General features: G+C 44.3%; 1 protein-coding gene across 2 annotated transcripts in view; it reads right to left on the bottom strand.

Moving 5' to 3' along the window:
• The window catches only part of LOC141271786 (uncharacterized), a 30872-nt gene that overhangs the window by 16874 nt on the left and 1193 nt on the right, over window positions 1-12805 (bottom strand). For both annotated transcript variants that reach the window (XM_073681933.1, XM_073681934.1), the window contains exons 2-7: window positions 6319-6537; window positions 4203-4292; window positions 2525-2674; window positions 2216-2395; window positions 2009-2132; window positions 885-982 (exon numbers count right to left, since the gene is read on the bottom strand). In XM_073681933.1, the coding sequence (XP_073538034.1) occupies window positions 885-982; window positions 2009-2132; window positions 2216-2395; window positions 2525-2602 (480 nt within the window). In that variant the 5' untranslated portion in view covers window positions 2603-2674; window positions 4203-4292; window positions 6319-6537. The remainder of the gene's footprint in view (window positions 1-884; window positions 983-2008; window positions 2133-2215; window positions 2396-2524; window positions 2675-4202; window positions 4293-6318; window positions 6538-12805) is intronic.

Here is a 12805-nt window from a genome sequence, read left to right as displayed (position 1 = left end):
CTTGGTTGGCCACAAGTAAACCCTAACATCCAAACCACCATCCACAGATATACGAGGACCCATGGTGTGGCAAGAAAACATTCTTCACCGCAGTACTCCACCTTAACTAGTCTTAAAGGTGGCACCTGAAAGGAAGGGTTCATCGATTTGTGTGCTACTTCTGCCAAATTCTGATCCTCTCACCAGTGTGAAGCATCCAGAAATCTGGATTTATCTAAATAGGCAACATTTCCCACAGCTCGGTGAACCAATTTGTGAGCGGTTTTGCCCCCTGAAGTCTTTCCTGTTTGTTTCCCTTAAGCAATGAAACTTGGAACTTATTGTCAGTTGTTAAAGCCCATCTGCACTGAGTAAAGACGAGATGGACTTGGACACATTTGCAAAAAGCCAGCGTTGTATTCAGCTGCCATATTTCATGATTGTGCAGCGCCTGTTCCTCAGAATGAATTTTGACATCCTTCTCGACAAGTTGATTATGTCCACAGGATGCCTTTTCATTGGGTGATTTTTTTGTGATCACACCATTCTTATTATACTCCTGACACTATCGCTCCATAACAAATCTACATGGGGAGTAGTTTTTGAAATACTGGCCCTGTCAAAACTAGCACCAATGATTATGCCTAATGATAAAATCCCCGGGATTGGCTATTTGCAATATGGGAACTGATCCACAGAAAACTGATCACTTGACTTTATGCTGCACTTCAAGGTAACAGGTTCAATCTCCATATAGGGAACCTACAAGAATGAAACAGCAAGTGTCTCTAAGAAAGTGGCCATTCAGTGTATAATCCTGGAGGATAAAATAAGACCGAAATTAAGACCTTCACAGTCGTCTATACATCATAGGGGAGATCTCATGACCCCTTCTCTCCATCTACCTGATGATCCTGAGGAACAATGCGATTTTCTGGTTTACGGTCCTGTGGAAGAATAGGATGGGGACATCTCTCTGGTATTGTCCTCTTACTGGATAGAACTGGAGAAAACACATACAGGGACTGAATTCATTCTTTACATACAGATAATTATAGACCATGTGTGGAACTTATTGTTATTCCAGGATCTATTGATTAAAATGAACTTTCGTTTGTGGGAAAACCTCTTTAATTCTGCAGCTTGACTAATTCATCTCTCTCCTCGCTCCTCCCCTCTTCAAATCCCTTCATTGGCTCCCAATTCCCCAGCATATCCAGTTCAAACTACTAACATTGATCTACAAAGCCATCCATAACCTGTCTCCTCTGTATATCTCCAAACTAATGTTTATTTTTAATTTATTTTACTCACTTATATAGCGCCATTAATTCCACAGTGCTTTGTCCCCATTGGGGCTCACAATCTAAATTCCCTATCAGTAGGTCTTTGGAGTGTGGGAGGAAACCGGATAACCCGGAGGAAAATCACGCAAACACGGGGAGAACATACAAACTCCTTGCAGATGTTCTCCTTGGCAGGATTTGAACCCAGGACCCCAGCGCTGCAAGGCAGCAGTGCTAACCACTAAGCCACCGTGCTGACCACACTAATCTCCCAATATCTTCCCTCACATAATCTCCGGTCCTCCCAAGAACTCCTCCTCTCCTCCACACTTACTGGTTCCTCACCCAATCACCTCCAAGACGTCTCCCGAATATCCTCCATCCTCTGGAATTCTGTGCCCCAGCACGTCCGATTAGCCACCACATTCGGATCCTTCAGACGGACCTTGAAAATCCATCTCTTCAAGAAAGCTTACAGCCTGCACTGACCCTGCTGCCACCTAACCACCACCAGAGCTGTCGCAACCCCCAAGCTACTGTCTCTTTCCCCACTATCCTGTAGAATGTGAGCCCGCAAGCGCAGGGTCCTCTTCCGCCTGTACCAGTCTATCATTGTTAGTTTGTTTCCTGTAAGTGATATCTGTATTTTGTATGTAACCCCCTCACATACAGCATCGTGGAATCAATGGTGCTATATAACTAAAAAATAATAATAATAATGTGTTTTTAGTCCTGCCTATTACCTGGTGATGTGAGGGGGTCGGGAACCTCCATCATGACGTCCTTGAACAGATGTTTATGTCCTTCTAAATACTCCCACTCCTCCATGGAGAAATAGACGGTGACATCCTGACACCTTATAGGAACCTGACACATACAATGATACCGTCATCCCTCCGATCCCTTTATAGCGTTACTGTATAATGTCCCAGCATTCCCAGTAGTGTCACCTCTCTAGTCAGCAGCTCAATCATCTTGTAGGCGAGTTCTAGGATCTTCTGGTCATGGATGTCCTCATGTATCAGGGGGTGATATGGAGGCCCCGTGATTGGGCTCAGGGTTCTTCCCCATCCCTCAGTCACAGTGACCTGACAGCGCTCACTGGAGGTCTTCTTCACTACTGTGTAATCCTGGTTATAGAGAGACACATTAATAAATCACACTACAGACATTTCTAGTGTCCTCACCTCTCCAGTTCTGTCCATCTGTTATTCCCATAGATAAGAATGATGTAATGTGACGTCATCAGAATCTCTCACCTCTCCAGTAAGCCGGAAGAGGATCTCTATGCTGAAGTTTAATATCCTCTCTGCCATCTTGTCCCTGTTCCTTTCCATCCTTTAGAGATCGATCATGAAAATTTTCTTATATAGAAAATATCCACTGAGAGGATCCGATAATGCATGGATCTGAAGGGGAAGAAGATGAGCTGATGTAACACCATAAAGAATCCCATGTAATAATACAATTACTGGAGACAATAAGGGGAAACATTTGAGGAGATATAATGTGTAGATGTTGAATTCTCTCTTGTATGGACTGGAATATGAGTTGCATTGCTGACTAAAACATTTTCTCAATGCTAACAAATGCTGAGAATTACATATTTGTCAGGACTAACCAGGAAATACAGAGACTGGCTGGGGACCCAAGCAGTGGTAGCAAAGGAGTAGTGGAGGATTATTGTATTACTATTTTTATTATTTTATAATATTCAGATTTTTCCATACATAAACTAATCAAACCTATATATTTTAGACCACACACAACAAACAGTTTCTTCCTCAGAGTCTGTAGCTGAATACGTTTCTCATAGACTCATCTTCCATAACGCTAATTCTCGTCTCATTTACCGACACGGGAATCGGCATTATCAATACTGCAGGATATATTCATTACTCGTAACATGAGAAATAACAGTTTCATGAGGACGACATCTTCATTTTCTACTACGGCTTTATAAAGATGTTTGGCCAGAGTCCGTCACTAACTACATCATCACCAGTCGCCTGTATGAATGTTTCCCGTCTTGCTCAGGCTGTAATCTTATCACATTCGATTTCATGTCTGATTCACACACAGAAGAATGAGGCATTTTTAAAAGGAAGGTACCGTGATTTTTAGATTAACAATTATTGATTATATTATCAATTGTTTTTAATACAAAATGAAATGCACTATTGTAACCGTTTTTTATTTTTTCTGCTGTTGCGGAGTGCTGCTATTTCCTGGTGAGTAAGTGTCTGAGCACAACACTTAATCTCTGTTTGCTGCATTTCCTGATTCCCGGCTCCAGCTCCACACAGGTCATCCTTGAAATGAAAGATCTTACATTTTACATTATTGCTCTACTAGATTTCTGCCTACCTGCACCTGAAACGGATGTCTTTGATAAGACGGCTCCTGGTCAAAACGTTGGAAAAGATCTGTTTTTACTCCTTGCCGGATCAAAATAAATTTGCACTGCAGCAAGACCCACAGTCTCATTTCATTTTCTTTTGTGGTGCTGAGCAGGGCTGTGGAGTTGGTAAGCCAAACCACCGACTCAAACTCCATAAATTCCCTGGCTTCCGACTCCGACTCCACAGCACTGGTAGGAGGAGCTTCACTTCTGAGCATGTACATAAAGTACAGCACAGATTCATCTCAACTAAAAGCCTAAATCCTTCGATCAGGAACAGAACAAACATTTATAGGACATTTCATAACTTTACCAAATTCTTATGAAAACATTTACAGTACGAACTACATTGTACTAATGAACCCAATTTGTTATATATTTTAGGAGTCGGTCCATTTTATACAGACTCCAACTCCGACTCTACCAAAATGGACACAGACTTCAACTCCGACTCCACAGCCCTGGTGCTGAGGTTCCAGCACACAATTATTTTAAACGGACAGTGTGCCGGTCTTTCTCCTTCTACACTGACTCACCAGTGACGTCTCTAGTTGAAGTCTTTCATCTTCGCTTTTCTTCTTCATCAAGTGCAGACTGCTATCACTTCTTCAAGCCAGGACTCATCTCTGCAGAAAAAAAACAGTTATCTTGAGCACCACTTCCAGAGCACATTGCCGATTTTTGGAAAACTATGCCAGATGAAGACAAAAGTGACATAGTGCCGCCCTGCACAGTAATGGAACCCCTCCCCCATTGAAAACAGTATGCTCAAAAATAAAATATATCACAACAGTAATAATATCCCTTAATAAGCCCTTACAGGAATAATGTCACACATCCTGGCCCCCCTGTGTCTGACTCCTGACAACCAAGTCCCACTAACAGGAGCTCTATGGAACACTCGCTCCATCTGCAACAAACTCTCCTACATCCATGATCTTTTCATTACTAACAAACTTTCCTTCTTCGCCATCACCGAAACCTGGCTCACCCCCCTCTGACATAGTCTCTCCAGATGCACTTTCGTACGGTGGATTCCACAGATTCAGCAGATGTTGCTGCCGCTTTATATAAACACCACAACAGCAGCAGCTCTCAATTCGGTCGCCCCCTCACACATACCAAAGCTCGCACAATCAACATGCGAGGTTCAGTCTTAGGGCCCCTGCTCTTCTCCATTTACACCTTCGGCCTGGGACAGCTCACAGAGTCTCATGGCTTTCAGTATCACATCTATGCTGATGACACACAGATCTACCTCTCTGGACCTGATATCACCTCAATACTAACCAGAATCCCACAATGTCTGTCCATTATTTCATTCTTCTTCTCTGCTAGATTTCTAAAACTTAACATGGACAAAACTGACTTCATCACCTTTCCACCATCTCACTCAACCCCCCATCTGACCTATCCATCAAAGTCAATGGCTGCCGACTCTCCTCAGTCCCACAAGCTCGTAGCCTCAGGGTAACCCTTAACTCTGATCTCTACTTCAAACCACATATCCAAGCCTTTTCCACTTCCTGGCGACTCCAACTCAAGAATTTTTCTAGGATCTGCACATTCCTCAACCACGAATCTGCAAAAACACTAGTGCATGCCCTGATCATCTCACGCCTCAACTCCTGCTACCTCTTGCTTTGTGGCCTTCCCTCTAACACTCTCGCACCCCTCCAATCTATCCTAAAACTCTGCTGCCCGACTAATCCACCTGTCCCCCTGCTATTCCTCGGCCCCTCCTCTCTGTCAATCCCTTCATTTGCTCCCCATTGCCCAGAGACTCTAGTTCAAAACCTTAACCATGGCATACAAAGCCATCCACAACCTGTCTCGTCCATTAATCTGTGACCTAGTCTCATGGTAATTACCTACACGCAACCTCCGATCCTCACAAGATCTTCTTCTCTACTCCTCTCTTATCTCCTCTTCCCACAATCGCATACAAGATTTCTCCCATGCATCCCCCCTACTCTGGAACTCTCTATCCAAACACATCAGACTCGCCTACCGTGGAAACCTTCAAAAGGAACCTGAAGACCTAACTCTTCTGACAAGCCTACAACTTGCAGTAACCCTCGCTCCACCATACCGCTGCATGACCAGCTCTACCCTCACCTACTGTATCCTCACCCATCCCTTGTAGATTGTGAGCCCTCATGGGCAGGGTCCTATCTCCTCCTGTACCAGTCGCTGACTCGTTTTTGTTCAAGATTATTTTAATTGTTTTTGCTATGTATACCCCCTCTTTCACATGTAAAAGCGCCATGGAATAAATGGCGCTATAATAATAAATAATAATTATTAAGTGTGCGGCTTCCTAACATTAACGCATGTGCACTTCCTATATCTAATACCCTCGCTCTTTCACTATGCTCGGCTATCTCCGGCGCACTCACACATTCGCACTTACTCTCAGCGACCCTCCACATACGCACATCCGAAGGTGATGTCATCTTTACATCCTTCATCAATAAAAACCGGGAAAGAGTGCGGTTCACGATGCAGCCTCTCACAAATGTCAGACAATGCCACATTATCCTTTATTCATCATGGTGTTAGTAACTATGCTTCAATTCGCCACTTCCTCTACCTTTTGGTCTGTGAATCTAGGTCCTAGTTGTGACTCACAGCATAGCGCCATATAAGTACCTTATGTATGCCAGCATACCAGTTTTCCTTCCTTTTTTCCATTTTTGTCTTTTTTCCTTGTCTTTCCTTTTTCCTTTTTTGTTCTTTTCTTTCCTTTTTTCGCTCCATATTTTTTTTTCTGTCTTTCTTCCTTTCTTTCTCTATTTTTTCATGTTTTTCTTCTTTTTTCTTTTTCTCTTCCCTCCACTGGTTTTCTTTTTTTCCTTTCATCATATATCCCTTTAGGATGATTTTGTAAAATGTTATTTTATATACCATTACAATATATATGTCATATTTGATTATTTTTTTATCTTGTATGTAAATGTACAATCTTTGAAGATGCCCAGGTGTAAAAAAAAAGGGGGGAAACATTATAATTACCACAGGAGGCGGGGATTTATTCCAGGCCCCGGGCCTGAAAGCATCAGAAACTTGATTGAATAAAAAGACATTTCACATCAACAGGACCTCTAATATGAGGCATACAGGTATGAATAGATTTACATTTCTATCACCTGTGTGCCCATATTAGAGGTCAGATAAGTGCCAGAGGTTGACAGATTCCCTTTAAATAGTCCACAATTGCTCTTTCAAGCACACATTCACAGGTCAAGGAATGGGGGGGGGGTATTATTACACAGGGCTCAGTTGGTATAGCAAGGGGATCCTGTAAATCAACATCTAGCTGGCTTTAGTACACTATGCAATTAGCATATTCACAAATATTACTGTTTCCAGACTAAGAGAAGTCAACATTCAGGTTTATACACATAATAGTATGTCCTTCTTGACCAGCCACAGAAACACATATACATTCACAAGTAAACACAATAGTGTATTTATCGCGGCTTAACAAATCTAGATGTCTGGATGATTGAGATTAGAAACTGTTTCGTCAAAGCTTCTCTCACTTCCTCCGTCAGCCTCGCTCAATGGTCTTCCACAGCCATTCACAAAGAGGGCCACACACTGGACCTCATCTTCACCCGCCTCGGCTCCCTATCTACCATCTCTAACTGACCTCTCCCTCTGTCTGACCACAACCTACTTACATACAGCTTCTTATCTTAATTAGCCAGACGTCTAGATTTGTTAAGCCAAGAGTAATGCACTATTGTGTTTGTGCTGAATTTGAACCTGTGTGTGTTTCTTTGATGGGTCAAGAAGGACAGAGCAGTATATTTATAACCTTGAATGTTGTCTTCTCTTGGTTCTGAAACAATGATGTTTGTTACTATGCTAATTGCATATTTTACTAAAGCCAGCTAGATGTTTATTTACAAGAGCCCCCTGCTATAACAACTATGTAAATTGATTAAAGGCTCAAACAATGAGACCTGAGCCCTGGGTAATAATACCCTCCCTAACTCTTGTCCTGTGGATGTGTACTTGAAAGAACAAATGTGAACTATTTAAGGAACATATGCCTCTGTAACAGGCAGATTTGAAACAGAGAATTGAAAGAGACTTTACAAGGACAATCAAAGATCAGATTATCTTCAGACAATGTAGCATGGCTTTATCCAAAGAGACACAGATTTGGATTCTACATGATTCCAGCTTAAGGGTATATGGCCCTGACTGATAAGATACGGATCTGCTCCACTGACCATCAGAGAGCCCATGGATACATTTTGGGGAGACCAGGTTGGGACGATGACGTCACCTGGCCCCATGGATATGTTGTTTGGGGTTGCCAGGTAGGACCTTCCGGTTGCCTGGAACCCATGGAGACATTCGGAGGAGCCAGATTGGGACCAGCCGGTCATCTGGCCCCATGGATACTCTTGGCGAGGCCACGGTGGGACCATCGGGTCTCCTGACCTTGTACCTCGATGGACTGTCAGCTTCCTAATATTGCCGCTACCTTCGCTCTGTTGGGGCCAGCAGAAGGGTGAGGCTGAGTAATGTTGTACCATCTTGGGTATTTGCTGGGACTGTTCTATGTGTTTATTGTCCGTTTGGTGGTTCAATAAAGTATTGCAACACTGTTTTACCATCACCCTGTGTCCAGCCCACGGAAGACCCCGTATCTTCACAACACCCTCGCAGAAATCTCAAACACCTTGATTTACATTCACTCTCTGAATACCTTCTCCCTTTTGCAGAAAAAGGTTCCTTAAACAATGAATATGTTGCTGCCACTTACTATGGCAGCTCTCGAATCCCCCTTACACATACCAAAGCTCGAACAATCAATAGGCAACCTTGGCACACCAGCCTGACTAAAGAACTGAGACGGGCTTTCAGAGTTGCTGAGTGGAGTTGGAAAAGATCCCATTGCAACGAGTACTTCAGCACATTCAAATAGTCTCTCACTACTTCCAAGTCCACACTCACTGCAGCAAAACAAATCTATTTCTTATCTCTCATATCCTCCCTGTCTTACAACACTAAACAGCTATTCAACACTTTCAACTCTCTCCTCTGTACCCCAGCACCCGCTCCCTCTCCTCTCAGCTGAAGACTTTGCCTCATTCTTCAAGCACAAGATTGATAACATCAGACAAAGCTTTGGTCTACAATCCCCACAGACTCTCCTCATAGCTACTCAGCCCTCATCCTCCAAAACCGACTTCTGCGCTATTATGGAAAATCAACTTTTCTCTCTACTCTTCAGTTCACATCTTACCACCTGTGCCCTTGACCTGATCCCGTCCCACCTCATCCCTAATGTGACGATACAGCATAAAATCTTAATTACGCCAGACATACTTTCTGATGGCAAGAGCAGTATACCTTTATTTTTATGTTTACTTTTTAACCTGTGATCTTCTTTGGTTGATTAACACAGCCTATTGTTTGAATTATCCTGAATGTTGATTTAAAGAGCCCTTACTATACCAACTATGTAAATAGATTAGCTCAAACAATGAGAGCTGAGCCATGTGAGTAATGCCCTCCTTAACCCCGATCTGTGACTGATGACCTTTATATGTAAATAGAAAAAGGGTTTATCTAACCGGCTGAAAAGAGACTTGGGACAGAGAATCAAGAGGACACTCAGACTCTCCTCACACCATCAGCTTGGAAGGATGGTGTTATCTAAAGAGACACAGATTTGGATTCTATATGATTCTAGCCTAAGGGTATATCAGAGAGACCATGGATACATATTGGGGAAACCAGGTTGGAACGAAGAAGTCACGTGGCCCCATGGATATGTTGTTTGGGGTTGCCAGGAGGGACCCACCGGTCACATGTAACCCATGGAGACATTCGGAGAAGCCAACTTGAGGCGCACCAGTCATCTGGCTCCATGGAAACTGTCGGAGAGGCCAGGGTGGGACTCTCAGGTCTCCTGGCCTTGTATCTCGATGGACTGCTAGCTTCCTAAGCTTGCCGCTACCTTCTCTCTGTTGGGGCCTGCCAGAAGCAGGAGGCCAGTGGTTGAGGTAGCTGGCCCTGGAAGTTCCAAAATTGCAGCTGTTTTATCCCAGGAGGACGGAAGGGTGAGACTGTGTAATGTACCATCTTGGGTATTTGCTGGGACTGTTCTGTGTGTTTTTTGTCCGCTTGGTGGTTCAATAAAGTATTGCCACACTGTTTTACCCTCACCCTGTGTTGTCTGAGTAGCGTTACGCCCACGCAAGACCCCGGGTCTTCACACCTAACCTCACCACGGTCTTCATCCCAACCAGTAACCATCTCTCAACCTGTCGCTAATAACTGGTATCTTTCCCTCTTGCTGCAAACATGCCTCAATCACACCCATCCTCAAAAAGCCCTCCCTTGACTCATCCTCTGTGTCTAGCTATCGCCCCATATCAGTTCTCCCCTATGCCTCAAAACTACTGGAACAACACTTCCAACATGAACTGTCCCCCCACCTCTCCTCATGCTCCCTCTTTGAACGCTTACAATCTGGCTTCTGACCGCATCAGTGAGGAGCTGCCCACTTACTAAAGACTATGAAACTTTTCCATCACGGAGCACCGGTTCCCTCGATGCTATTATTATGATTTATTAGTAATTTACTTGTTAAGTTTTATATAGCTCTTCTTGCGCGTCAGTATGTGCACTAATTTCACTTGAAAAGTGTTCAGCATTCCATTAATCACATTAGTGATTTGTTGGCTCATCAGCTCAGCTTCAGGTATCAATGCTTCCAGGTGACGTAAAACAATGGGTGGCGGATAGGAAACCACTCAGCCTGGATAAGGATGCAAGATTGGCTGATGATTGGACCGGGGCTCTGTGGAAGTAAAGCCCCAGCGAGTCGGGAACAGGAGCTTAAAGGGAGGCCAACGAGACCCATTGACTGGCCAGAGGAGGAACTGTGGGGGATTTCTAACTTCACAAAGAGGGGGAGGTTTTCAAGCCCCAAGTACAGCCTGCATCAGGGCTAAGAGGGTTAAGCTGCCATAACTGTAGATGTATGTGACACTTTGCGAGGGAATGTCGGGAAGGTTATAGTCCACCTCACAAACTAGGAGCAAGATTAGTGTGCCACTCGGCCAATGTCGTAACCCAAAGTTAAGGACCTGTTCACACTGCGTCAGCCGAGAGGGAAAGGAGCCATTTCAACATGCCGACGATTAACCCCCAGCCAGCGATGAGTAATACACAAAATGTACTGACTGATACCATGAAGGAATGTGACCTGGGGGAGGAAAATTACATCAGGGCCCAGGGACTTTGGGACACTGGTTTTAACATCACCCTGGGCAGCCAGATATTGTTCCCCCAGAACGCTATTTACCAGGCTGTCAAGTGACAATCCCCCTAGCTGGGGGTCAGCACTCTGGGGTTGGTCGCAATGGATACAAGTTTGGTTCTCATCGGATACATGTGGAGTTTCCCTTGACAAACCGGGGATCAGGAGGAGTATATGGAGGACCCCGAGGAAGGGACAGATCCCTGCCCAAAGAACTAAATACAGAGTCATCGTCTCAGGGCTTCCCCCATCGGGGAGTTGGCATGATCTGAAAGAACATATGAGAGAAAATGGAGAGGTCTACTATACTGATGTGTACCATCGGGGACTGTGGGGTTTATTTGCAAGTATGACATGAAATATGATGTGAGGAAACTGGATGATACAAAGTTTCGTTCTCATAAAAGGGGAGACCTCTTACATTCGGGTCCATGCTGAAAAAGTGGGGGAGGTATGTGCCCACTTACTAAAGACTATGAGACTTTTCTATCACAGAGCACCGTTTCCGTCAATGCTATTATTATGTTTTATTAGTGATTTACTTCTGCTTGTTCATCAGTATGTGCACCAATTTCACTTGAAAAGTGTCCAGCATTCCATTAATCACATTAGTGATTTGTTTGCTCATCAGCTCAGCTTCAGGTAGCAATGCTTTCATTCAGTGACAGTGAGCATACATAAGGCCAGACTCAAAATTGGTAATCAATGAAAGCAATCATTCCATTATCTCCCAGTCACTAGCCCCATTGTGTGGATGGGGACAATAGACACAGTGGAGCCATCATCACAGGGAGTCTCACATGCAGACCCAGGTGATGGGAAAATATCTCCACTAAAGGCCACGTCACACTTAGCGACGCTGCAAAGATCCCGACAACGATACGACCTGTCAGGGATCGTTGCTGCGTCGCTATGTGGTCGCTGGTGAGCTGTCAAACAGGCAGGTTCACCAACGATCAGGGGAGCAGCGACATCGTGGAAAGAATCTTTCCACGATGTCTTGCTCCTGGTTACAAGCCTGCTGAAGCAGGAGCAGGCTGGTAACTATGGTAAACATCGGGTTACTAGGGGCACACGCGCTCCTAGTAACCCGTTGTTTATCATGGTTACCACTCTGCTACAGTGAGCGGGAGGTTACCGCTCACTTTAGCAGGCTTGTAACCATGATAAACAACGGGTTACTAGGTGCGCGTGTGCCCCTAGTAACCCGATGTTTACCATAGTTACCAGCCTGATCGCTGCAAATCAGATCAGCAACCTCACAGCAGGGGCCTGATCGCTGCAAAGTGTCACACATAGCGACATCGCTGGTGAGGTCGCTGTTGCGTCACCAAAACCGTGACACAGCAGCGATCTCGCTAGCGATCTCCCTATGTGAGACGGGGGCTTAAGACACACTTACAGTTGAAACCAGAAGTTTACATACACTATATAAAAATACACATATGCATGTTTTTCTTAATATCTGACGTGAAATCAGAATAAACCTTTCCCGTTGTATAAATGTCTGCAATCACTCTATGTGCAGTTTGCGCCTGCTGTCTTTAGTCCCCAACATCACTGGTGCGATCCGGCGGTCACGTGAACACATTTTTGGTATTTCTATGTGCCGACTAGAAATATTTGGGATATTTCAATAGAAGAGAATTGAGAGAAGCCAAAAGAGTCTCATGACCGCCTGCTCACATCAGCTATGCTGGGGCCCTTGACATTATTAAATGTTAAGTGGGCACTAAAATAGCATTTCTGTTTACAGGGGCACCACTAGCATAGCTATCGGGTGGTAGAGGGTACTGAGTCACTGCCGGGGCATGGTTACAGCTGCCACTCTCTATACACAGAACAATG

Source organism: Phyllobates terribilis, unplaced genomic scaffold (assembly GCF_046119375.1).
Source record: "Phyllobates terribilis strain yellow unplaced genomic scaffold, ASM4611937v1 Scaffold_5__5_contigs__length_657084704, whole genome shotgun sequence".
Taxonomy (NCBI): domain Eukaryota; kingdom Metazoa; phylum Chordata; class Amphibia; order Anura; family Dendrobatidae; genus Phyllobates; species Phyllobates terribilis.
This window is presented reverse-complemented; position numbering and strand designations above follow the sequence as displayed.